Below are 25,679 nucleotides of genomic sequence, written 5' to 3' on the forward strand. Positions count from 1 at the left end.
CATATTGACAAATTCGTGAAATTCAATTATGTCAATTATGGCATAACTTGAGAAGAATTATGAGAGTTAAATGGTGAATGAGCGGGGCAGAACAGAGGATAATCGAAACATCTTGGCTTAGTGATAGTTAAAGGGTCATCATGGCTCGATATAGATGAATTTAATGATATAGAAAATAGGGAGGGTCAAATTAGACTATTGAAAACCAATGTAAAATTCATGTACAGCCCAAACATGGATCATTTGCGACAAATTGTATGTATGAACATGGTAGGTTGTTACATGAATATAACACCTTTTATGTCTTGAGAATAATGTTAAATAAGCTAGATCCATTAAGCCAATGCTTGGATGTAGTGTTAAATGGGCTTGGTACGTCACGTTTTTCTTGGATAGTTTGGGTAAATAAGCTAGATCAAATGTTCTCGATTAAGTTTGATACATGGAGTATTGGTTTTTTGACGGGGAAGCCATTAGATGTGGTGAACATGATTCAGAACGGGATTAACATCACTTGTCTTTGCCAAACTAAATTAGGTTGGAGAAAAAACTAATGTGCTTGACTCTATTATTTAAACTTTGGTTTACAGGAAAAGTTACATCAAAGAATGCATGAGTATTATTTCGGTTAAGAATTTGAAATGGAGTATTGTGAATTTAAAATGGATCGGGGACAAAGTTGTAAATGTGTTGGAGAGAAAACTAATGTCCTCACACTGCAGGATCTAAACATTGGTACACAGGAAAAGATGGATGGCAGAAGAACGTGAGTGTTATTGTGGATACGAATTGAAAGGAAAGGATGGTCATTGTAAAAGGATCAAGGACAAAATTGTGTCTTGAAAGTTAATTAGTGCAGGGATATTATCAATATTCATCCGTGCATATATGCATCACAGGTAGGATGAAAACCACTTTTGAAAGGCATGCTTTGGGAAGGTTTTGAGGGTTTGCTCAAAGTATTCTAAATTAGGAGGGATAGTATTGATTTCAAAATGTGACATGATTTTATGATTATGAATACTTAGAGAGAGGAGAACATTCAAGAAGGATTCTGCTAAAAGAAGTAAATTCTGATTTATTGATGGGTCTATAACAAAAAGGTCTTTATCTTTTACAAGATTGACGAAAAAGTATTGACGATTAGATTGAAACTTGCTGGTGTTTTTTTATTGATTGGAATAACATATAATTGAGTGTCTTGAAAAGTGTGGTGGAATGGAAGGGTGGTCGCATATCTTATATTTAGGTTTTACATGAAGACATGTATAAGTGGATAGTTAGTAGGGTGAGAACTACTAGTGGAAAGGTTAACTTGCCTACCTGGATAGGTTTATGTTCTCAGCCTTGAGTGTGTCTTTATATAAGTATTTGTTGAATGAACAAATCAAAGACAGATACAAGATTGTATCTTTATCGCTGAGGTGGAACTTTGTGAAAAAACATTAGGATCTAAAGATTTTGGCTTTAGTACTGTAGTAGTAGCACAGAGTCGGTGTATTACTATTTAAGAAAGAAATAAGGTGAGTTGGAGGTAAAGATTTGAAAAAAATTGTCATGTTAGGTTATATTTATAAATTAATATTTTTTCTTACGATGTAAATTCTTACAAGTTTACAGAGTTCCCATGAGTTTTATAATCTTGGTTGATGTTGGACTTTGAAGGGTCATAAATGGGAAAAGAAAGTAGTGTTGGGGAGTCTCAAATTGCTTACCTTAAGTCTTGGAGTGTGGAATGTTTGTTGGGCATCTTCACTTAATACCAATTGGTTTTAAGTTGAATTCTAACATGGTATCATATCCATTCAGGTTCTATCCTAATCAACTTTGTTGGGTCTGTTGTCACCCATTATCACCCATTATCAGGTTCCCCCTAGTCTCAAGCTTGAGATGTCTATTCCTTGGCAGGAGGAGGTATGATGAAGAGCTCACACAGATTAGAGTCAAGGCCAAATTATTGTATAAGTGGATGCAAATTCTACTTTCTAAGATATATTAAATCCTATAACTTATCTGGTAATCACCTACTAGTAGGCTCGCTTGATTCGACAGGTATTTGTGGAGGATGAGTGTTAGAAAGTCTCATATTAGTTTTGTGAGGTTGACTAGGACTTAAATTCTATTTCCTAAGATGGTATTAGATTCTATAACTTATTTGGTAATTACATACTAGTAGGTTTGCTTGATTCGACGGTGTCAACAACCAAAATTGTCAACAGGTATCTGTCTTACGTAGAAACTGCTGAGACCTGGCTGCTAACCAATTGTCACATAGTTTACTGATAGAAATTGAATGTAACGAGTTCCACATGGTTTGTGTGAATGCATTCTACCAGTTCTAATTGACACATCTTTATAATGACCCAAATTACCAAAGTCTTGTCACTTTTTTATCAGTCTTCTAAGTCCCCTAATCAAATTGACAAGACATAGTATTTAGGAAGTTGCACTAATTTACTCCTAACCTTGGCGATATTTCCCACGTAGTCTATTACGAGTCTGTGTACATATTGTGCATTCTACATTGTAAGGAATGAGAGATTATTTTCATTAAGAAATTCTTTGTAAATTATACTATTCTTCATTTTAAACTCCATCTTATACTTTCTTGCTAAATTCAGCGATTTTCTTTGAAATTCAGGTATTTGAATTGCTTGAAATCATCCAGTTTAGATGTCCAGATTCCACTACTAAGCTCTCAGATATTGTGGCTGGTATGAAATATGACTTGCCGGTGAGATACTAGTTCTTAAAACACAGTAAATCTATATTTTATGTATTTTAAGTATGGTAAGAATCCAGATGATATTTTACATTTTCATCTCGTTCTTGCCTGCCTTTGGGTGAACATTATTTAGGCAGAAGACATACTTGGAAATTCTGGAAATGATGGTGTGTACTATTATTCTGAGAGAGGTGACCGGCTAATTGACCTGGCTGCTTTCCACGACAAACTTTGGCAGGTTGATCTATTGTCCACTTATTAAATATTGATAATTTGTTATTGAAAATATTATCTTTAATCTTTATCCTGGGATTGTAGTTTTTCTTTAATAATTTTTTTATGAAGTTTAATTTGTTTTCTTGTTGCAGAAATACAATTCAGCTTACACCCAGGCAAGCAACATTGGAAATGAAGTTGAGCTAAGTAATGTTCGTGAGACAATTCAACAGTTGCTGAGATGGGGGTGGAAATACAATAAAAATCTTGAGGAACAAGCTGCACAACTTCATATGTTGACAGCCTGGTCTCAGATTGTTGAGGTCAGATCTTTCCATTTCGATTTCTCCATTTTTATTTTCCAATTTGCTCGTGCTTCCTTCTGTCTCAGTGCTCTTCTTTCCCTCTTCCACATCCTCAAACTGTTGCCTACAAACCCTTCTTCTTTTGCATCCTTCATAAAACCCATCTTTCTCTTGCCTGCAAATACTTCCACTTTTTTCAACAGCAGCAATCTGTGCCATGCTCACCTTCAACTGGATGACATTCAGCCCAAGTGAATTAGCATCTCTACCATTACATGTAGCCCAAGCCAATTGGCACCACAAACTGTAACGAACCCCACCATTGATCCTCCTTTCCTCTCTGGCTTTGTTTTATCTTTTCTCTCTCATGTTGCGGCTAGGACATGTGGTGGTGGGCATTGTGGAGGAGTGTGAGGAACAATGACAAAGTAAGGCAGTTGAGGGGGAACATAAGCTGACTAGGACAAATTAGAAAAAACTGAAGAAAATGAATGAAAATTTTTGGCCATTGAATTTTTAATGAGTTAATCAATAGCTATAAATTGCTTTCAAACAGTGGGAGTCCTAATTCACATTTCCAACCTCGGTAGTCTTATTATGTACATTCTCTAACATTGTGCTATTTTGTTAAGGTGTCTGCTTCTAGAAGATTAATAATGATTGAAGATCGAACTGAAATTCTTTTTCAGTGAGTTGCTACACTTTAGTGAAAAAGCAAAAGCTTTAACTTGTCATTGTTGATTTTCTCATTATTGGTGCAATTTATGTAACTGCTAAATTGTATTGGCAGAGTCCTTGATGCGTCTCTTAGTGCTTCTGCTTCTCAGGACTGTTCATTGAAGATGGCATTCATACTCTCACAGGTAATGTTGATGTGTTTATCAACAATTTGAGTCATTCTGTTTTTATTTGTAAGCTTTTCAGACAGACTGATTTATGTTTATATAATGTGAAATTTCTCTCAGGTAGCATTGACATGCATGGCTAAGCTGCGAGATGAAAGATTTTTGTTCCCTGGCAGTATAAGTTCTGATAATATTACATGTCTTGATCTCATTGTCGTTAAGCAATTATCCAATGGTGCCTGTCTGACTATATTGTTTAAGCTTATTATGGCAATTCTTAGAAATGAATCTTCTGAAGCACTTAGGAGACGGTATGTTTCGTGTTCAGTAACTATTTCTGGTTTTGTGGCTGTATACGATTTTGATTTGCAAACTTACACTTGCATGTCTTGTACAGTCAATATGCTTTCCTTCTTAGCTATTTCCAGTATTGTCAAAATGTGGTTGATCCTGATGTTCCATCAACAGTTCTTCAATTCTTGCTCCTTAATGAACAAGACAATGAATATATTGATCTTCCAAAGGTATAATTTCTTGAATTGTTTCCAAAATCAATATTATAATTTGATGGCAGATTAAAACTTCACTGCAACTTTTACTTTTTTTTTCCCAGATTGACAATGAACAAGCAGAACTGGCTCATGCAAACTTTTCAACTTTGAGGAAAGAAGCTCAGAGCATTTTAAATTTGGTTATTTTCTACCCTTACTAAGCTTTTCTTTTCTAAACGCATTATTAAGAACACAATTTGTTTTAGGGCTTCGAACTAGTTTTCTTTAATTTTGACATGGAATAGAGAAAGGATCGTGCTTATGCTTGTTGGAGATTATGTTGGGAAGTCCTTAAACCAATTAATTTTAGCTGAAATAATTGGACAGCTTCTATTCTTAAAGTGTGCCTTATATATATCTGTTAGACAAGGAGATGGACCTTGTTAAGACGGTCTTTTGAGGTTGAGTTAAACTTAAAGTCCATTTTCAAAATATTGTACAATATATATTACAAGGAGATGGACCTAGGACTTATATTGAATCTACTTTTGGCATTGATATAATACATTTTTTCTTCCAAAATGTCTATTGAAAACTATTATTTCTTTAAAATAGAATGAAACAAGGGCACATTTAAACATAATAAAAAGAGGTATGTGTTTTTATTATCTGTAGACAACTGAGTTTTAGTTAAGATTCCATCCTCACATTAGACTGCTGAAATATCAATTCCTTTTGCTTCCCCAACAAGATATGGTGTTATAGGGTTCTTTTGTCCATGTGCTATTATTGAATATAGAGAAAGTAGGGATTGAGATTAATTCCCTTGTGTAGAAAATACACATAGGTGCTGTATTTATAAATAAGATATTAAAGATATCTTAACAGCTATCATTCTCAAGTTCTGGTCTGTTTAGCATTAATTTTCAGAGTCTGTTTCTATTCATTTTTCTTATGTCAATTATTTATGACTTCAGTTAATTTAAAATTTTAGGTCATAAAAGATGCTACGCATGGTAGTGAACCTGGAAAGACAATATCACTTTATGTTCTTGACGCATTGATTAGCATAGATCACGAGCGCTATTTTCTGAGCCAACTTCAGAGCATGGGATTTTTAAGGTCTTGCTTTACAGCCATAAGCAATGTTTGCAATCAGGTGTTTGTTCTTTCCACCATAAACTGTTGCCTCTATTTTGAAACTTGACAGCTTTTGGTTCGGCATTTGTAGACTTTTAATTCCTGCAACTAACACATAATTCTTTTAATGGTTGTTTTGGTTCTCGGAATATCGTTATACTTTTTGTTTTATTTAAGTGGTTTCATCCATTTGGTACTGAGGGGAAATTTCTGATTTGAAAATTTAATAATCAATAGGATATCTTTTTATCTTTGTACTACATGATGTAGCAATTCATTGTATGTGTTGTGTAGTTATTACTGGTGTGCTTGGCAACTTGTATTACAATGTATGCTTTCATTTTTTTCTCATTGATATTGTATTTAGGTTTTAGTTAGAATTCATATTTTAAATGTATCTAATGTACATGAGCCAAGGCTGAAAGCTGGCATGTTTGGCAATTGTTTTTAATAAACAATGGAACTGTTTGTTTCATGTCATCCCTATTTCCCAGGAATCTGAGAATAAGAATAATTATTCTCGTCTTGAAGATTTCTTTTTAAATCAAAGGAATGAGTGCTATAATCACTATACAAGTTGCAAACTAACTAGGTTAGCTCTACAACTTGATCAATTATATGCTACATTCTTAGGAATATTATTAAAGGGAAAAGAAATAAAAAGTGGTGGTGGTGGCAAACTAAACCCACTAAGAGAAATGAAAGTGTGGAAGATCACACCTATCCAAACAAAAGTCAGAAACAATACAAGTAGGTTCACAAACAGATCTCAATCCGTAAGTTGCCAAACCATCATCATACCTATTTCTCTCCCTGAAAGTATGGGAAATTCTGAAGTGTATACTCGTCATGGACTCAAACATTAAGGCATTTGTTAGCTTCCAAGGCACAACGTTTCACATTAAGCAAGTAATGAGTCTCAATCCAAAGAACTCCATCCTTTATGTATAATTTCCATAAACTGATCAATGCCCATGATTAGAGTATGCCCCATCCGTATCACATTTGATCCATCCTCCAATCCACCTGAATAATATGTGATTTCCTTGGCCTGCAAAAGAAAGAAAGGGCCTTTATAATTTTGAATTCATCAATAATGGAATACATATTACCCTGTTTCCAAAGAACCAGAAAGACTAAATTCTGTTCTTACTATGCCAAATCTGTGCTATTAATAATAGCAGAAATCATCATTCTCACTACCAAATTACTCCAATTTCAATGAAGTTGCATAATTGTCTTAATGCTTTGAAGCCATTTCCTCAACCAATTGCAAATGGACAGGTGAGAAACAAATTATTGGCAGTTTTGAATATATATTTTTCAGAAAAATTACACGCAGGTTTTAAGTAGTTTGTGCTCCCATGGCAAGGGAGTGAGTGTTTCATTCTCGTGGGAACGAAAGTTATCGTCTACAAGAACCACTTATTCCCATGACATTCTTCTAACTTTCATTTTATTTTTAAAAATATTTTTCTAATAAAATTACTACGGAACAAGCATGTCTTTGGGATCCACCGAGAATTTTCCTTTAAGAAACAATGGAGAAAATCAATTGCAAGAAGATGAAAAATCCTCAAGAACTAAAGAGCAAAGTTAAAGAAAAGGAACTAAAGAACAAAATTAAAGAAAAGGAACTAAAGAACAAAGTTAAAGAAACGGAACTAAGAGCATGAAACATTTGCATATTGTGCCAATCATTCTGAAATTGCCATACCACTGTTTGGATTCAGTTATGAGGTATGGGACTTGTCCCACAATGGAAGTATGGTATTTTTGTGTGGATTCATACAAGGCCGTGTGCTCTTGAACTACGGTGGAAAAAATAATACTGATTTATTTTATGTCTGGTTCAAGGATGGCGGCAATCTTTCACTGGACTCTTTACAGAGGGCATGCACTTTTGAGGCTGAACTTGCTTTACTACTAAGAATCAGTCACAAGTATGGGAAGTCTGGAGCACAGGTACTGTTTTCCATGGGCATATTGGAGCATTTTTCATCTGGCAAGGCAATCAATTTACAGGTGAGGGAAATTTTCCTTGTTAATGCCACATCTACTTTAATTCGACTTACTGAACAGTAAAGAATCTGCAGGGAAGTTTAAGGTGGGTTGAGACAAGACTTAGAAGAGATGTGGCTGTGGATTTTGATAGGCAACGGATGATTATAACTCCAGTCATGAGATTAGTGTTTTCACTGACATCCTTGGTTGATACATCTGACTTTTTGGAGGTTGGCTTTTGTGTTCCATTTACAATATTTTTAATATGATATGAATTTTCCCTGCTACCCTGTTAGGGAACCAATCATTTTACTACATTCCCTGCCAGGGAAGTTTTATGATTATTTCAATTGTGATTGAATTTTATTTAAAAGGGAATCCAATTTTCGTTGCATTGATGAAGATGATGTTTCATTCCACCTCGTGTATGATATAGGTGAAGAATAAAATTGTTCGTGAGGTAATAGATTTTGTCAAAGGGCACCAATCACTCTTTGATCAGGTTCTCCGTTTAGACATTGCTGAAGCAGATGAACTAAGAATGGAGCAGATCAATTTAGTTGTTGGTATTCTTAGCAAGGTATTGTTCAATTATTTCTCTATATTTAAGAACCTTTTACAACAAGTGTGATGGTAGCTTGTCAGATTTAGTGTAGGTGAAGCCACAATATTATATTTACGTAAGTTACAGTATAATTGAATTCATTGAGAACTTTACCTTTTACATATCAGGTAAAGCGTGATCTTTTATTCCATGCACAATGGTGACATCATCGTAGTTCTAGCTGCAAGAGGCTTCAGAATTCTACTTATGTAGCTATGGTCGTTTCTTTTTGTTGCTTTACATTTTTTATTTTTATTAGGTTTGGCCTTACGAAGAGAGTGACGAGTATGGTTTTGTTCAAGGGCTCTTTGGTATGATGCGTGCTCTTTTCTCACGTGATTCAAAGATTCCTAGTTTTGCTCAATCAAGAGTATCGCCTGAGGTGAGTTTGTAGTTTTCTTAATTAATGTTAGGTTATGGGAAATAATATATGACATTATGCATACATAGTATTATTGATCCTAATCTTATGGTGATATTGCCTTCATGAATTATCAGAATCAGAGGAATTCAGAACTACGGATGTTTAATTTGTGCTACAGCCTGAGCTCTTACTTATATTTTCTAGTCATAAAGAAATCCCTGAGATTGCAGGTATATTATACATTCAACAGGCAGTTTTTTATTGACCTTGAACTATTTTCCCCATTCAGCTAGTGTATGTGCATTCTTTCCCTCTAAACAGCTTTGTTTTCTCTTGTAATTTTCTGTCTCAGCCTTCAGATGCCTCGTCCAGTTACCCTACTTCTGTTGAACTTCAACAACCTACATTGAGCTTGCTCAATTCTCTTCTTTCTTCTGTTACAACTGCTCTTGAAAGGGCAGCTGAGGAGAAATCCGTATTACTGAATAAGGTGCAAATGCAAAAAAGCTTGTCTCTTTATCTTCTACACTTGATTTTGTCTACGTGATTGCCTTTTTAATATGGATGTATAAAAAACACCTTATTCGCACATCTGCAGATCCGAGACATAAATGAACTGTCAAGGCAGGAAGTGGATGAAATCATCAGTATGTGTGTCCGGCAGGACACTGTTTCATCTTCAGATAACATACAGAAAAGGTAAGTCATTTGACTGAGGTCTTTAATTTTACTTCATTGTCATGTTCTCTTAATTTCTAGTATCTTTCTCTTTTATGCATTACATTCTTTGTATGGTTTTAAAATTTTGTACAGGAGATACATCGCAATGGTAGAAATGTGTCGAGTTGTTGCTAATAGGGATCAGCTAATCATTTTGTTGCTTCCACTCTCTGAACATGTGCTAAATATCATCCTTGTCCATCTACAAGAAAGGTGAGGCTTTAAGTTGGAAAGGTGATAAGAATGTTAATGTTAACTGAAATTAGATAAAATGTTGGGTACGTGAAGATTAATGTTATATGGCCGAACTTTGGAGAAAATGATCTCTAATTCTGTAGGCTAATCTTTCTTTTTAATCTTCTGGTAGTTCTGCTGCGCTTGATTCAACCTTGACAACAAAAACAATTACATATGGTGCCAAGTATGATGCACAACAGGACGTTTCTTTGTTATGTGGAAAGTTAGTCCCAACCCTTGAGCGACTTGAGTTGCTGGGAGAGGTATGGATATAGTTCTTCTTAATGTTTCGATGGTTTTAAGTCAACCTCTTGAATATGGCCTTATCTGCTAGATTGTCTGTATTTAGTGGAAATCGGGTTTCCCCTAATTGACCAATTCTAGTATGCTTTCTTTTCAGGATAAAGTAGGGCACAATCTCAAAGTATTCCGTAGATTGGCAACTTCTGCCAAAGAGCTTGCAATTCAAAAATTGATATAAAATGTATTTAAAAAATTGCTTCACTGATATTAATTGCTTGGGCGCTGTAAATTATTTAAGTTCAAAGTAGTTTCACAGAATTCAGTTCAAGCTGTAACAAATCAACTTCACACTTTTTTGTTGTGTAGATGCTATTTCTGAATTTTTGTATTCAAGCTTGGATGAAATTTAAAAGTCGTCTAGGAATGGCAAAGCGACAAATTTAAAAGACGTCTTGCAGCAATATTTGCGCTTTGGTCTTTAGGTTTTAGGGATAAATTTGATTTATCCTTTTATAGGGTCACAAATTAGTTTTAGATCTGGTCTCCACTATATTTTGTATTTTTGTTGTGATAAGATTGAATGTTATTTACGATATCAATATATAACTTGGATGATAAACAACATAATCATGTTTTAGCATTCTTGTTTTTGTAAAAATGAAAAGCTAAATTTATGCTTTGGTAGCTATACATTTTTGTAATATACAGAAACTTGAATAATTCTATTATAACGATTTAATTATGGTTTTTAAAATTAATTTGCTAATAATGGAGTTCTGTAATTAGAAAATATTTGTATCTTCTAAGTTAGAAAATTTAAACTAGCTTGTTGGTAGTTATATAAATCCATTCAATCGGAAAATCCACTTTTTAAGTTGACCGACTTGACATTGTCCGGCTCCTTGTTTTTAATAAATAAATGATTTCATTAGTTATTAGCATAATTAGTATAATTCAGACGTTATCCAATGTTTCTCTGAACATTGTCATTATTCGAAGCTATTAACAGTTGGGGGTAACAATACATGTAGGATGACAACGTGGATTGGTCAGTTAAATATAGACTAATTTTTTTTAGTTTGTTCAACATAATGTTTTATTTGCTGTTTGCATAAGAATTTTAATAATTTTATTTTTATTTAACTAAATTAATAAAAATAATAATATATATTGGTATAATTTTAAAATTAAAATTATATTTATAATTTTTAAGTGCAAGTTATTAAAAATAGAAATGATTTAAAGTGGATTGAAATAAAGGAATAAATGTGAATAAATAAATTACTTTTGGAATATGATATTTAAATGACCAAATTATTTTTGAATAAGTGAGAAACCCGAATGAGCAAGTTATTAAGTAAAATTATGAACTACATGTGCTAGAGTGGCTAGATTTTAGAAGTTTAAGCAATGCCGGTTAATTTGTAGTTGATTTACACAGGCTGCAAGTTATGATGTCCTGAATATCAGAAATAATATCTTGAATATCGTTATTTATGATGTACACGATGGAACCCAAAAAAAAGCGGTTTTAAGATTTTTATTTCATAAAATTATTTGTAGATTTATTTAATTTGATTCGGATGTAATTACCTGTGAGTAACGATTTGGAAAATGATTATAAAATATACTTTTATATTTTTAAAAATATCAACACTATCGAACTTCATGCTAAAAATTATACATCTTAATATTATATATATATATATATATATATATATATATATATATATATATAAATATATATATATATATATATATATATATATATATATATAATATTAAATGGCTAGTAATAGTCTTTTAAGGTCGTTGGAATTAAGTACCTAGATTATCCTTCCATAATATGTTGGGTGGGCAATTTTCTTGTGCAAATAGACCAAAAATATAAGAAGTGAATTAAATTATGTTTTTAAATCTTCTTAAAACTTTGCAGATATGATAATATGCTTTCAGACGATAATTTAAGTTAACAAATAATCTGATTTTTTATGTTCTAAAATTTAGTTTATAAAACTTTCCTATTCATTATTGTACCATAATATTATATAATATATAATTGGTAAAGATTAGTCGAGTTTTAAAATAGACAATGATGACTAACCTATTGTTTAAGTATTATTTAAAATTTTGTATTCTTGTCTAAAATTTAACTTGATTTGTTCATGACTAACCTATTGAATATTATTTAAAATATAATTATTTTTTATTAAGATAGAGTATTTTTTAAATCACCGTCATTTTTGACTAAGATAGAATATCGTTTAAACATCGATTACTTGTAACTAAACAAATTATAATTTAAGAGATTGTAGAGTTTTCTCACTAAAAAAGATCAATGTCTTACAATGTATACAAAGTATAAAGATTCTAGTATACCGCTAAATGAACACAATAGTGTTTTTGAAAGCTTTTATGAGCACATAAAGATTTTAGGAGTGTTTTAGCACTTATTAAATAATCTCTTTTTCTTTTCCTTCAGATGATAACTTTATATAAAACTTGGAAGACAAAGTTGTTACAAATGATTTTCTAGTAATTGAGAGCTTTGAACTTATAGATCTTCATCTTCTAGCATTTCACAAAGTTGAATGTGGAGATGCATTAAATGCTAATATCCTCTTAAGCATCATTCCTAGAGATAACAATACTTTTCAACACTAGGTTAGAAGACCTTTTACTCAAAATTAAGTAAAAGCAAAGACCGTACAAGGCTTATAGTTAGATTTGAGTTGACATAAGCTTATGTGGGGAGATTGTTTAAACAAAAACAACTTTAGCCTATATTTACAAACATCTTGATGTTGACTTTTGCTAGCAGAAATTATCTTGGAAATTATCTTGGTAGACAAAAGAAAAATATTTCATGAAACACAAGATAAGCTTCGAGAACACTTTTGTTAAGGTACACTATAAGCTTATAAACTATATATGGCTATCATTTGATGAAGTCTTCACTTATCAGATAAACCAAAGATTGTAAGGTGTTGTATTGTTTATTAGATGAAAAACTTGTGTCTTAGATGATTTGTTGTTTTTCAAAGACATTATCTTACAAACAAAGCATCTTCATGTTTTACATTTTATTGTGGCAAGCACTTAATCAAAACATGAGAGTTTTCATAATGACACAACAATAGGTAAAGTTTTCACAAAAAAATAATTACCATAAACTTGTAGATATAATATAAAGCATAAGTTTGATGGATTGTCAATCTTTTCAATAACACTAAATTTCATTAGTTAAATTACACTAGTGAAATATAATTCTTAATTAATATGAGTACATTTTACAATGTTTGAAAAGATGAAAACAAATTTCAACATAGAATTAGATTGTTGGTTACATATATAAAGCAAAACAAAAATTACCAAAAAAGTCTTTCACTTATTACTTTGAAGTACTCTATTTGAGCTTGTGCATATCAAAATTTACCCCTTAACTTGTGCTCTCTCTTATTAAAGCATAAAAAAAAAGACTCTACCTACTTTCATCCACGGACCTTAGAAGGTCATTAGGAGGGCGATGGTACCCCCAAAATTTGTAACTTTTTTTTTTATATTTTTTTTATAGAATATAATATTTAATGTTAATAAATAATAAAATATAAAATTAAATATAATGAAAAATAATAAAATTTATTTAGATATTTTTTTGGTTCTTTTTCATTTTAAGTTTATCATCTTTTGTATTCATTTACTGCTTTTACATATCTTCTTTTATTTTTTATTTTAAAAAATATAAAGTTAGACACAAATTTATTATTCTCACCTTCATTCCTCATCAATTCTCTTTCCTCTTCTAAGATAAAAAAGGTAACTCTCTTTTATCTTTTGATAGTGAAATATTAGTTTGATATTTTTAGTATTTTTTCTCTTATGAGTTTTTTGTATATTTATTTTTTTATGAATAAAGAGAAGTTATGTACTGTATGTTTTTACATAACTATTTCTTATATGTGACTTGATTAACATATATTTTTTTTTAATAATTACGTCTCTCAATTTTTTATTAGATTTTGATAAATTAATTCTTAGTCTTAATTTTAAAAAAAAGGTATATCGATAAAGAATACAATAATAGATTTATTTTTTAAGTGATAAAAAGGAAAGATACACGTGAAGATGAAAACAATACAAATTTACTTCTTCACCTATTTTCATCGATAATACTAAGGATTCAATTGTTGAATTAGATAACCCTTTCTTAAAATTCAAGGAATTATAGGTGAAAAATTTCATATTAATTATTTGGAATTATAAGTTGGAAAGTTCATATTAATTTTTTGGAATATCTAATATCGAAGGAAAAAGATGAAATTAGAAAAACTTATTTAAAATGGGTTCCATATCAAATAAAACTTCAAAACTATAATTTTTATAAAGGAAAAATATACAACAAGATCTCAATATACTAAATTATATATACTTTTGTTATATTAGTGACAATGATTAAATATATAAAATTTGAGTATATTATTTTGGTCCCTTCAAAATTTTCTATCAAGATCCGCCACTGCCTACTATTTAGGCAGCAACAACAAAGAGGTGGTAGGACAGAGTTTGGACCAAATCAACAAATTTATTCAACCACTTCCCTCTCTTAATAATCAAAGGATAAGAATAAGACGATTAGCACAGTCGAAGATGTTCGTATTTGTTATCCCTTGACTTTGACGTGAATTTAAAAATTTACGTGATCAAAAACAATTCTTTTATATGTGATTTTCTATTTGGCATAAATTTAAAAATTTACATCCAATGTAAATTTTTACGTCCAAAGTAATTTAAAATTTACGCCGGACCTAGGACGTCTCACAAAAATGTCTTTATAATGTCTATGATCACTTTCTTTTTGTGATTTTGATATTTTCATTCTCTTTTCAAGTGACAATTATAGGAAACTTGTTTCTCCCTACATTGGTGACCTCAAAGGCAATTTTTTTCATCTTTGTGAGTGCTTTTATGTTAGGGAGAGTTATGCTCGATTGGATTGTGGTTAAATGTTGTAATTGAGGTTAGAGGTTTAAACCTTCATTTTGCTTTTTAATTTCATACCATGATTATTCAAGTTATATAGTATAGTGGGCAACCTTTCTTTTCCGACTTGTATATAATATTTTAGATTTTTTCTTGTTTTGCTTACTTTTATGTTAGATTGTACTTTTTTTTATTAAAATTTTAGTTGAAAGTTATATTGTATAAGGAGATTTCTCTTATTTGAGGTAAAATCAAATGATTTGTTTTAAAGTCTAAAATTTATGTCAAACATATACATAAATTTATGTCCCCTGATCAAATATTGGTTTTTGATGTTCATCATCTTCACGACACCCAGGTGGAGTGTTTCCTACACGTTCTTTTAATATCTTATATTTTAAAAATCAAAAACTAAATTACATAATGAAACCAATTTGACCTATATTTACACAACATAATACATAATGAAAACAAAAATTAAACTATTTATCCACAGTGAAAAAAATTAAATATAATAGATGAATATTGAGATAAGAAAAGCAATTAAGCATAAGATTAAAACAAATACGTGTGTTTGCGTGTTTATACGAAAAATCTCAGTGAAATTCTTTGTACAACTAGAGTCCATTTCAAACGGACAACCAACCAACCTCTCCTTCACTCAAATATTCATATATATAATTTTAAAGACATTATTATGGCTTCATAAATTATTTCACTAATTTTTCATCAAAATATTATCATTTCATAAAAAAAAAAATCAATATATATATTTTATCTAAGTGACGCTAAATTTAATATAATTAGAAAAAGTTTCGGTTAATTAAGTTTTATCGCAAAGAGTTAGTTGTTATTATCGTTATTTATTTATACTATTTTGGTCATTGCTTTCTTTTACAAAGAAAATAATAACAGATATTAGTTTAAGATTGTTACGAGAGAAATTGAAAGTAATATAATTAAGAAATTAGAAACAGTAATTAGTTTGAGATGTTTTAAAAGAAAAACAATGGATAACTACAGAGTCCAACACATAGAAGAAGGAACATAGAAAGTTTCGCTGTTTGTTCAAATCTCCAGACTTCTCCGACAATCGTCCTTCACTCTATCTTCGCACCAATCAACACCTATTATTTTATCATATTCTTTATATTTTATTATAATTCTTATTCCCGATCCATCGCTTTTTCTTGAAGATTACTGCATCATCCACTCCTCTTATTTTAATCTCTGTATCGCACGCACACACACACTCACTCACACAAGTACCGTGCCCGTTCTTCTGCTGCGCCTTCACATCAACGTTTTCGTGCACTCAACTATCTCCAATGGCGTCACTAATAGCTGTGTCGCAGACCCAATTGCTGTATATTAAGCCCCGTTTGGTGTCGCCGCCTCATCAATCTCGCTCCGTTTTCTTGCCAACGGGGTTACCAGCGGGGGTTCGAGGGCTCCGGGCTACCATGCCGAGAAAGGCGGTTATTGTGTCGGCGGCGACGGCCGAGACGCCGAAGAAGAAGGGGGAGTCGAAGGGGTTCGTGGAGGAGATGAGGTTCGTGGCGATGAGGTTGCACACCAGGGACCAGGCCAGGGAGGGTGAGAAGGAGGTGAAACAACCCGAAGAGAAAGCCGTTACCAAGTGGGACCCAACTGTTGAAGGGTACCTCAAGTTTCTTGTGGATAGTAAGGTCGTTTACGACACGTTAGAAGACATCGTTCGAGAGGCTCCTCATCCTTCTTGTCAGTGTCGCTTTTCTCCCTCGATATTTTACTGAAATGCTTTTGTTTTTTGCGTTTGCGTTTTAATGAAATATTTGAGGTTCGGGTTTTTTTTGGATGTGGTGGTGATTGTGAGGTCGTCATTCTTGGGGCTGATGTGTGTCTTTGCGTTGTGGTTTTCTGTTCTACGAGTTGCATGAGTTTTATGTGATGCTTGTTTTAACTCCAACTAATCATGAGTTGCAATTAATAATTGTTGCTATATTTTATAGCCAAATGCTAACCAGTGTCTCTTATTAAGAAATTAAAAGGAGAATTTTGTTTCTTCTTTCAATTTGTTAACCAGTGTTAGCAAGTGAGTTGTGGTGAATCTTAGCCCTTTTTGTTGTTTAATTCAAGAGTCTACTTATGGTGTTTGAGTCTCTGCTCCTGTCTTTGGCTATTTCGTTTCATTGATTTCTAATTTTTGCTTTTGTGTGCCCATATTGTGATCTTCGTAAGGTCTCCCATTTTTTTTATTGCTAATGTTTTGTGCAAACGATCATCCATAGTATTTTGGGAATGAAGGTCATTCGAATCGCCTGATTCGTTCACGTTTGACTTGATGATGCTGAAGATAAATTGATTGTAACCAATTTTTGTGAGCATGATTTTTCTACTTCAGTGAGTGTTTCTTGTTGTGATCCATACAGGTTCTACTATTCTATTACATCTACCATAGCTTCAACTAACATGTTGATGTCTGTATATATGTTCAAATCCAATTGTTAAATGTCCCATGCATTTCTCTTTCTTGTGTAGATGCTGAATTCAGAAATACTGGATTGGAAAGGTCTGAAAGTTTGAAAGAAGATTTGGAGTGGTTCAAGGAGAAAGGTTATACTATTCCTGAACCTTCTTCTCCAGGACTTAGCTATGCACAATATCTCAAGGAATTATCCGTGAATGATCCTCAAGCATTCATTTGCCACTTTTACAACATCTACTTTGCTCATTCAGCTGGTGGTCGAATGATCGGGAGAAAGGTAAACATTTACATGCATGCTTAACGAGGTTCAATTATGTTGTCACAATTTTTTAGAACATCTTTGGTTGAGTGCTATTTACGGGCTGGAACATCAGTTTTATATGATTTATAGACGCATTCATATCTGGGGATATATTCTCATTTGTCCTCTCTTATGGATTGTTTACCACTCTATATTTCTCCTCCAAGATTGTGAGAACATAATGAAGTTTTTAATAAAGTGGGAATATCTCATCTTTCTTTTACGTCTGCAAAGTTTTATGTCTGAAACCAGTAGAAGGTATATATCAACTGGCATGTGGCTATTTCCATACAGATATTTGCATAATGTTGCACATATGTACCGTGTGTTCTATTTTATTAATATGTCGGTGTTATTTAATCAATAAAACTAGAGAGTGCATACACATATAATTACCATATCACTTAAAAGAACAATAGACATCTCAGCCCAAAGCCCTTTCTGAAGCATTTTGATTATAAGCTTTTCAAAAGTAAAATACGCAATACACCTGAACCTGAAAAGCAATGCAACAGTAAGGATTAAATTTATGCTTTTTTGAATTTATTACAAAGCATCAAAGAAAAAGAAGTGATAACAAGCTTCTTACAAATCTGGGTTCCTACTTCTTTTGTTTTGGATGAAATTTGTTTATCTCCAAATGTAAATTGTTCTTACAACACTAGACATCCATCCTTTAGGCTTCACTATGTTCTAAATATTTTGCTTTCATTATGACCTGACGAGATAAAGGCTAATACTTATCCTTTCTATAATCAGTAAATTCTTCCTGCATCTTACAGGTTGCTGAACAGTTACTTGACAACAAGGCATTAAAGTTCTACAAATGGGACGGTGACCTTCCCCAGTTGTTGCAGAACGTGAGGGACAAATTGAATAAAGTTGCTGAAGTAAGTTTCTTGACTTTCTTAATTATTTGCATTTCTTTCCAATTGTCTAAGGAATCATCAATAGGTTTATTTCTGTTGCGGTCTTATACCTAATTAGCAAAGGATACAATGATAGCTTCCAAATTTTCTTAGTTAGGGTGTTGAATTTACCTTTTTGTTATTCCTTTTTTAACAGGGTTGGACTAGGGAAGAAAAGAACCACTGTCTGGAAGAAACAGAAAAGTCGTTCAAGTTATCGGGAGAGATTCTCCGACTGATTCTATCTTGATATTAAAGTTCCCTGCTGTATGTGCTATATCTGTAAAATTATGGTTATTAAAGTGCATGGCGGAAGCCAAGAACCTTATATGTGAATTATTTAATTTCCAATGCAAAGGAATAACAGGACTGATGTTGATTAACTTGCATTTGTCTAATGGGGCTTTGATGAGTCCTTTGTTGTTGTGAATAGGACCTTTTAAAAAAAAAAGGCTTCCATGATATTGATAGAAGCTGACTTTTATTGATAAAAGTAGCAAGAGACCAACTCGAGTTACTTGATCAGAAAATTCAGAAATGTAAAGATAAATTTAGAAGTCAGTATCTACTTTGAATTTCTATCCTAAATCTACTTCCTTCACGGATTTTTCTGTCAATTCAGGCTCCACTTGCTTTATCTATCTTTTCCTTAAATTCTTGTTCCCTCTAAATCGTATATCCCTTGCCCACAACACCACCTTTATTTCCTCTCTAATGGGCTAGATTCACCGTGTCATGAGGGTGAAGGAGAAGGTCAAGATCCTATCAGAGTGCAAGAGAAACATCCAATTATTTAGATTGCAGTCACTTTTGTCTAAAATTAAGTATTGATTGGACGTTTACTATTAACTAAACTGGTTTTCATGGAAAGGTTAGTTTTAGTATACTATAGTTAAATAGTTGGTTATAGTTGATAGTTTATTATGTAGTTTTCTTTGTATTTGTACAAGTGTTTTCTCGTAAATGACTCCTAAATAAGTCAGTGTACTTGTGATTATGCATGTAATGTGAATAATACACATATTTGTTCATAATTATTTTCTCTCTTCTCTTTCTTCATTTTCACTAAGATGGTATTCAGATCAAGTTTTCGATGATCTTAGTTCTGCTTCTCGTCTCAGTTCGTGCACCTCTTTATTGTCTTCTTCCTTCTTGTTCGTTCGTTATTGTTTTTCATTTCTCTCTGTTCTTGTTTGTGACAATGGTTGACATGTTTGTTCCTCTTCGCATTTTTCAATTTGGCTTCGTTCTCGTTCGTGACAACTAATTGAAGTGTTTGTGTTTTTTTTTTGTTCTTCGACCAATTGCTTCCTTCTAGTGCTTCACCGTGTTCCTTGGTGTTATTGTCTTGGTTTCGCAATTCGCGATCTGAAATCATTCTTGTTTATGACAAGTAATTGAAGTGTATGCGTTCGATTTTGTTGTTTCTTTGGCCAATTACTTCCTTACAATGTTTCGATGTGTTCGTCAATGGTACTGTGTTTGGTTTTCGGTGCTTGTTCCGCTTTCATTAACGCTTACTGTTCAATACATTGTTTGCTCTTTCTCAGTTCTCTTGCTCAGTGTTATGGCTACATATTCCTTTTCGACTTCTATTGCAGAAAAACTAGACGATTCCAATTATTTACAAAGGTGTTAATATGTTGAACCAGCCATTAAGTCACACAAGTTGTAGCAGTTTGTTGTCAACTCAATGGTTCTAGCTATATATCTTACTGAACTTGATCGTGCTAATGACATCGTCAACATGCTATTCTTGAAGGTTTGCTTGCTGATTATGCTATTGCTGTATGTTATTGAGAGTAAAAAACACACACCATCAATTGTAGAGATAAGCGTTAAAAGATATGTTACGGAGACAAAAACATTAGTTCGACCGTTGCTGAATTATACACAAGGTTCGTTTTCCAAAGGTAATTCTTCCAGAGGTAGCTTTTGTGGATCCTCTCGTGGTGGTGGTCCGTCCATTTAGAGGACATGGTGGCAAATTTGCTAATTTCTTGTGTCAAATCTGTCTGAAGTTTGCACATACAGCTTATGCTTGTCATTTTAAATTTGATGCTTCCTTTCATCCTCTTGATTATTGGTGCTTCATTGATCAAGCACAAATTAAAACCAACTTCTCTAACTCACTTAATTTAATCTTCACATGTTAGAAAGATATCATGAGTTGGAAAATTAGAGGTATAATTTTGTTCGCATATGTCATGAATGAAAGAAGACAAGTCTAATACGAGACTAGAATTTATTTAGAATCTAAGAAACTTAAATAACTCAAATATAATCTTCCAAAATTATAATCACCTAAAATTAATTAAAAAAAGGGAATTTCTAAATAATAGTACTGCATCATGATCAATAAGCCAAAAGAAAATAGGTTGCGCATGTGGATATCCGCAACACGAAAATGACATCCATTTCAGCATTATTGTGGATGTCTACATCTGGTATTCAATTTTTCATAAAAATAATTTTTAAATTTTATAAAATTAAATTAGTTTCATTAATTGAAAATAAATTAAAAAAATACTATATTAATGTTTATAAATTTACTACATCAAATGGATCAAGAATGAAAGCAAAAAAAATTTCAAAATGAAAATTAAAGAAAAAATTAGGTTTCGAATGTGGATATCCACAACACAGAAATGACATTCGTTTCAGTATTAGTGCGGATGTCCACATCCGATTATATAATATATATATATATATATATATATATATATATATATATATATATATATATATATATATATATATATATATATATATATATCAGAAACAAATAACAACATTCAACCAACAACATTTATCAGTCTCAACCAAGAATATTTGTCAGCATTTAAAATAAGATGCAATGATACAAATATGAACACTTACTTGGTTGTGTAAATGACAAGAACTTTGGAAGAAGGAACAATGAGAGGTTGGAACAGGGACCACCGAGAAGTTGCATTGAGAGCTTCGAATAGGGACCACAGGCACAATTGCTGAGAGCTTGGAACAAGGATCACAGGCACATGCAGTTAGAAGAGGGAACACACGATACAAGGACCATGATCAGCGAAAAAACGTTTAGAGCAAAACGTTACTATGGAGAACACACGACGCGTAACGAAATAAATTTGGAGGTGTAGGGAACTATTAGGAACAAAAGAAGTTTGAAGGTGCATTCTTTCGTTAAAAACAAAAGGCATAGTAACTTTTTTTAATTACCTCCAACAACCAAAATAGGTGAGTTTATTATGGTTATAAATTCTGACATTTGGGATACCGAAGAAAGTTTTAGGGAGAAGTCTCCTTAAACCATTCTTCATCAACTTGGGCTTATTCCTTAGTACGTGATGCTTCATTATTCATTTATAAAAGGCTAAAATACTCCCTTGGTCAATGTTTTCGCTCGAAAATCTCAAATAGGTCCATAGATTTTTTTTAATCTCAATTTGGTCCATAATTCTGCAAAATTGATTCAATTATGCCCAAATCATTAACAACGTTAAGTTGAGTAATGATTTTTTGTATAATACTGTATACGTTTCAATGGATGGCTGATGTGGATTTAATTTTTAATGTGAACAGTACAAGGTGGAATTAATTTTTGAATTAAGCAGACATGTTTTTCAAGGTCGTCGTTTTGTTTATTCATTTCATAATTATAACGTCGTTTTGGGATGATTTTAAAACTAGGGATTAAGAGAAATAAGGATTGCGACAAGGGATTGGGATTGCGAGGTGGAGGAACGCAAGGCGGAGGAAGGCGCTGCCATTTTTCAAGGTTGATTGCAATCTCCTGGCTTTATCGTGACTTCATTGTTGAGCGAAGGTCATCTACATTGAAGGTTAGAAGTTGGATTTGGGAATTTTTTTTGTTATTTTCGTTGATTGGGGTTTAGGGTTTTTTCGACTTTGGTTTTTTATTTGCTTTGTTTTCATGGATGGAAGTGTGGGAGTGTTGTCTGATTGGGGTTTAAGCAATTTCATTTTCCATTTTGTGCATGGGTTTGTGGTACTCCAGAAGACATTGGAGGAGCAGGTTCTTCCAGTCAACCATTCAAGTGAGGATGAGGTTGGAGGAGTAGGATCTGGTGATGAATTTTCAGATATTGAGTGGCACTCAAATGAATTCTTTACTGCAACCGACAGTGATGAGGAAGACAATGATAAAGAGAGTTATGGAAGCTTTCCAACCTTCTCAATGCCAAAAAGTATGGAGCAATACAAATGGGAAGTTGGTACTTATTTCACAGAGAAAAAGGAATTTACAAATGCTATTTGAACATATGCATTGGCAAATGGAAAGAATTTAAGATTTGATCGAAATGACAGGAGTAGAGTAACTGTCAACTATTTCGGTGCCGAAGGAAAGTGCAATTGGTATGCTTACTGTGCATATATGTCTGCAGTGAAGTCTTGGCAACTTAGGAAAATAATTGATGAGCACAGTTGCAATAGAGACTTTAATGTGAAGTTAATGAATGCAAAATGGATATCCCGCATATGAAGGTCATGGATATCCGTGACAAGGTATCTAGGAAGTGGAATGTCTGTATATCTAGAAATATGGCTTTCAGATCAAAAGCTATTGCAAGAGATGCTGTTGATGGTTTATTCACAGAGCAATATAGAAGAATATACGATTATGCACATGAGCTTTTGAGAGGAAATTTGGGTTCTACAATGAAGGTTAAAGTGGAAAACATTGATGGTGAAGTCATATTTAGTAGGTTTTATGCATGCCTAAAGGGATGCAAAGATAGTTTTGCCGCGTGTAGACCTATTATTGGAGTGGATGGCTGCTTTTTGAAGGGCAAGTATGGTGGAGAGTTATTGACAGCAGTTGGAAGAGATGGCAATGACCAAATTTTGCCAATAGCATATGCGGTTGTAGAAGTGGAGAACAAGGACTCATGGAGATGGTTCATGGAGCTTCTAATAAATGATTTGGGTGGGGATACAGTCGGTGCATCATGCACCTTTATATCAGATCAGCAGAAGGTGAAATTATTATAATATTATACTATAATGCTACTTTATGTCACTGTATGTTGATCACTAAAGTTTCTGTACTTCACAGGGTCTGCTTCAAGCTATCCAAGAACTTCTTCCTGGACTGGATTAGAGATATTGTGTCCGACATCTCTATGCCAATTTTCGCAAGCAATTTCCAGGAAAAAACTTCAAGCGTCTCATGTGGATGGCTGCATATTCCACATATCCACAAGGTTGGGAGAAAGAAATGCTGAAAATTAAGGAGCTGAATGAGGACACATTCAAATACTTAATTGCGATTCCCCCAAGGTAAGTCAAATATTCAAAGTTAGTTACTTGATTTTAGTATTTAATGACTTAATTTTTTGTATACTGTTATGTTAGGTTCTGGTCAAGATCACGGTTCACTATAAGACCTCAATGTGACACTGTGGTCAACAACATGTGTGAGTCATTCAATAGTGTGCTACTTCAAACTCGGACCAAGCCCATCATAAGCATGTTAGAGGATATTCGAGTGTACATCATGAAGAAATGGGCCAGCAACAGAAAGAAAATTGTAGCTTATAAGGGGTTAATCATGCAAAAAATGTTGGATAAACTTAAACACGAATCAAAATTAGTGAGGCATTGGTTACCAAGGTACATTGACACTTTGATCCTTTTTTTCTCCTTTTCAGTTTGTCCCCTGTCATTACAAAATATTTGTATTTTTTATTGTAATTAGGTGGGCAGGAGATAAGTTGTTTGAAGTCCGCCACACCTCAGCACTTGGAGAATAATTTGTGGTAAACATTGATAAAAGGGAGTGCACGTGCAGGAAATGGAGTGTCAGTGGAATTCCATGCTGTCACGCCCTAAGTGCAATCAAGTTTTTGAACATTAATGCAGAAGATTTCATTCTAGATTGCTTTAAAAAGTGTACTTATGAACAAACATATGCATCGATTGTTTACCCTATCAATGGTGAATAAGTGTGGGAAGTAACTTTTTATCCAGATGTCATGCCTCCAAAAAAATGGATCTTGCCTGGAAGACCTAAGAAGAAGAGAAGATTGGAGCCATGGGACTTAAAGAAAGATGATACTCAAATGTCTAATGGAGGGTTTCGTAAGAGGTGTAGTGTATGCAGGCAACTTGGACACAATAGGAACTATTGTCCTATTCGACCATAGCAGACTAAATCACAACCTGCACCACACTGGCCCAATAGTTGGTCCATCACAACCTGGCCCAACTGGTGCTTCATCACAATCTGCACCACCACAATCTGGGCCAGCAGCAGTTGCTCCACCGCAATGTGCTTCATCACAATCTGCTTCATCACAATCTGGGCCAGCAACAGTTGCTCCACCACAATCTGCTTCATCATATTCTGCTCCATCACAATCTGGGCCAGTACTTGCTCCTCCACAATCTGCTCCACGAAGCCAACAAACAGCAGGGCCACCAAATACGCGCCCAACAGGTGCAGTCCAACCAATGAGGACCAAGCTAAAAGCTAGAAGGGGACGTGTTTGGAAGTCATGAATTTGAAGGGGACGTGTTTGGAAGACATGTTTTAAAAGTGTTGATCCCATTTTGATTTTCTGCATCTGTTGTAATGATCAAACCAATGCCATTATTCTGTGCTGTTATTTTGTTCATTTTATGCATGTGCTGTAATGGTGAAACGAATTGATATTTTGTGGTTTTTTTTGGCTTTGTTATGAGCATGGGTCTGTCATGTAACTCTGCAGTACATTTGTGATCAACATCTATATAACAGTTTGGATATTATGTTATCAAATTGGGTCTGATATAGCAATTTCTTTATTCAGTTATGATATGGTATATGAGGCCAAAAGTTTGGGTCTGTTATATCAACACCAAAATGATATGCTTAAATCAAACTTTTTCATTCAATACACAATCAAAATTTTACAATGCATTATGGATTTTTCATCAACAACGAAAATAAGATTACATTCAATACACAAACAAAACAAACCTCCCAAAATAACACCCTTATCCTATTTTCCAAAATCATGACAGATTTTTCTAAACTAAGAATTTTCATCCTTTACCCGTACATTTCTTCCATATTCAGCACACTAACATCCCTTTCTTCATTCTTCGTGACTGGACCAACAATTTCTTC

The 25,679-nt window shown here is 33.2% G+C and overlaps 3 protein-coding genes across 4 annotated transcripts in view; all 3 read left to right on the forward strand.

Moving 5' to 3' along the window:
• EMB3142 (nuclear pore complex protein (DUF3414)) overlaps positions 1-10,521 on the forward strand; it is a 28,584-nt gene extending 18,063 nt beyond the window's left edge. For both annotated transcript variants that reach the window (XM_028047290.2, XM_085666469.1), the window contains exons 27-45: positions 2,642-2,734; positions 2,859-2,963; positions 3,094-3,264; positions 3,879-3,934; positions 4,037-4,109; positions 4,212-4,402; positions 4,489-4,615; positions 4,705-4,782; positions 5,577-5,741; positions 7,580-7,747; positions 7,819-7,956; positions 8,163-8,306; positions 8,590-8,712; positions 8,829-8,924; positions 9,047-9,184; positions 9,293-9,393; positions 9,508-9,627; positions 9,782-9,914; positions 10,052-10,521. In XM_028047290.2, coding sequence (XP_027903091.1) covers positions 2,642-2,734; positions 2,859-2,963; positions 3,094-3,264; positions 3,879-3,934; positions 4,037-4,109; positions 4,212-4,402; positions 4,489-4,615; positions 4,705-4,782; positions 5,577-5,741; positions 7,580-7,747; positions 7,819-7,956; positions 8,163-8,306; positions 8,590-8,712; positions 8,829-8,924; positions 9,047-9,184; positions 9,293-9,393; positions 9,508-9,627; positions 9,782-9,914; positions 10,052-10,132 — 2,301 coding nt within the window. In that variant the 3' untranslated portion in view covers positions 10,133-10,521. The remainder of the gene's footprint in view (positions 1-2,641; positions 2,735-2,858; positions 2,964-3,093; positions 3,265-3,878; positions 3,935-4,036; positions 4,110-4,211; positions 4,403-4,488; positions 4,616-4,704; positions 4,783-5,576; positions 5,742-7,579; positions 7,748-7,818; positions 7,957-8,162; positions 8,307-8,589; positions 8,713-8,828; positions 8,925-9,046; positions 9,185-9,292; positions 9,394-9,507; positions 9,628-9,781; positions 9,915-10,051) is intronic.
• Positions 10,522-15,896: 5,375 nt separating this feature from the next.
• LOC114163333 (heme oxygenase 1, chloroplastic-like) lies at positions 15,897-18,933 on the forward strand. Its single transcript, XM_028047579.2, has 4 exons — positions 15,897-16,614; positions 17,395-17,618; positions 18,425-18,532; positions 18,708-18,933. Exons 1-4 carry the CDS (start codon positions 16,203-16,205, stop codon positions 18,798-18,800), a joined length of 837 nt encoding a protein of 278 aa, XP_027903380.1. The 5' UTR covers positions 15,897-16,202; the 3' UTR covers positions 18,801-18,933.
• A 4,099-nt stretch (positions 18,934-23,032) lies between these two features.
• LOC146883483 (uncharacterized) lies at positions 23,033-24,321 on the forward strand. Its single transcript, XM_085666379.1, has 4 exons — positions 23,033-23,545; positions 23,670-23,848; positions 23,924-24,181; positions 24,267-24,321. The coding sequence occupies exons 1-4, from the start codon at positions 23,033-23,035 to the stop codon at positions 24,319-24,321; spliced, it is 1,005 nt and encodes a 334-aa protein (XP_085522505.1).
• The last annotated feature ends 1,358 nt before the right edge of the window (positions 24,322-25,679 follow it).

Source organism: Vigna unguiculata, chromosome 9 (genome assembly GCF_037176805.1).
Source record: "Vigna unguiculata cultivar grain cowpea cultivar isolate G323 ecotype 2 chromosome 9, ASM3717680v1, whole genome shotgun sequence".
In the NCBI taxonomy this organism is placed as follows: domain Eukaryota; kingdom Viridiplantae; phylum Streptophyta; class Magnoliopsida; order Fabales; family Fabaceae; genus Vigna; species Vigna unguiculata.

What these genes read in the sequence shown, in the direction of transcription:
- LOC114163333 (XM_028047579.2), top strand. Translation starts at nt 16,203, where the DNA reads ATGGCGTCACTAATAGCTGTGTCGCAGACCCAATTGCTGTATATTAAG. An exon ending in GTCGAATGATCGGGAGAAAG is followed by an intron (nt 17,619 to 18,424) that starts GTAAACATTTAC and finishes TGCATCTTACAG; the next exon opens with GTTGCTGAACAGTTACTTGA. An exon ending in AATTGAATAAAGTTGCTGAA is followed by an intron (nt 18,533 to 18,707) that starts GTAAGTTTCTTG and finishes CTTTTTTAACAG; the next exon opens with GGTTGGACTAGGGAAGAAAA.
- LOC146883483 (XM_085666379.1), top strand. Translation starts at nt 23,033, where the DNA reads ATGGATATCCCGCATATGAAGGTCATGGATATCCGTGACAAGGTATCT. An exon ending in TTAATTGCGATTCCCCCAAG is followed by an intron (nt 23,849 to 23,923) that starts GTAAGTCAAATA and finishes CTGTTATGTTAG; the next exon opens with GTTCTGGTCAAGATCACGGT. An exon ending in GTGAGGCATTGGTTACCAAG is followed by an intron (nt 24,182 to 24,266) that starts GTACATTGACAC and finishes TATTGTAATTAG; the next exon opens with GTGGGCAGGAGATAAGTTGT.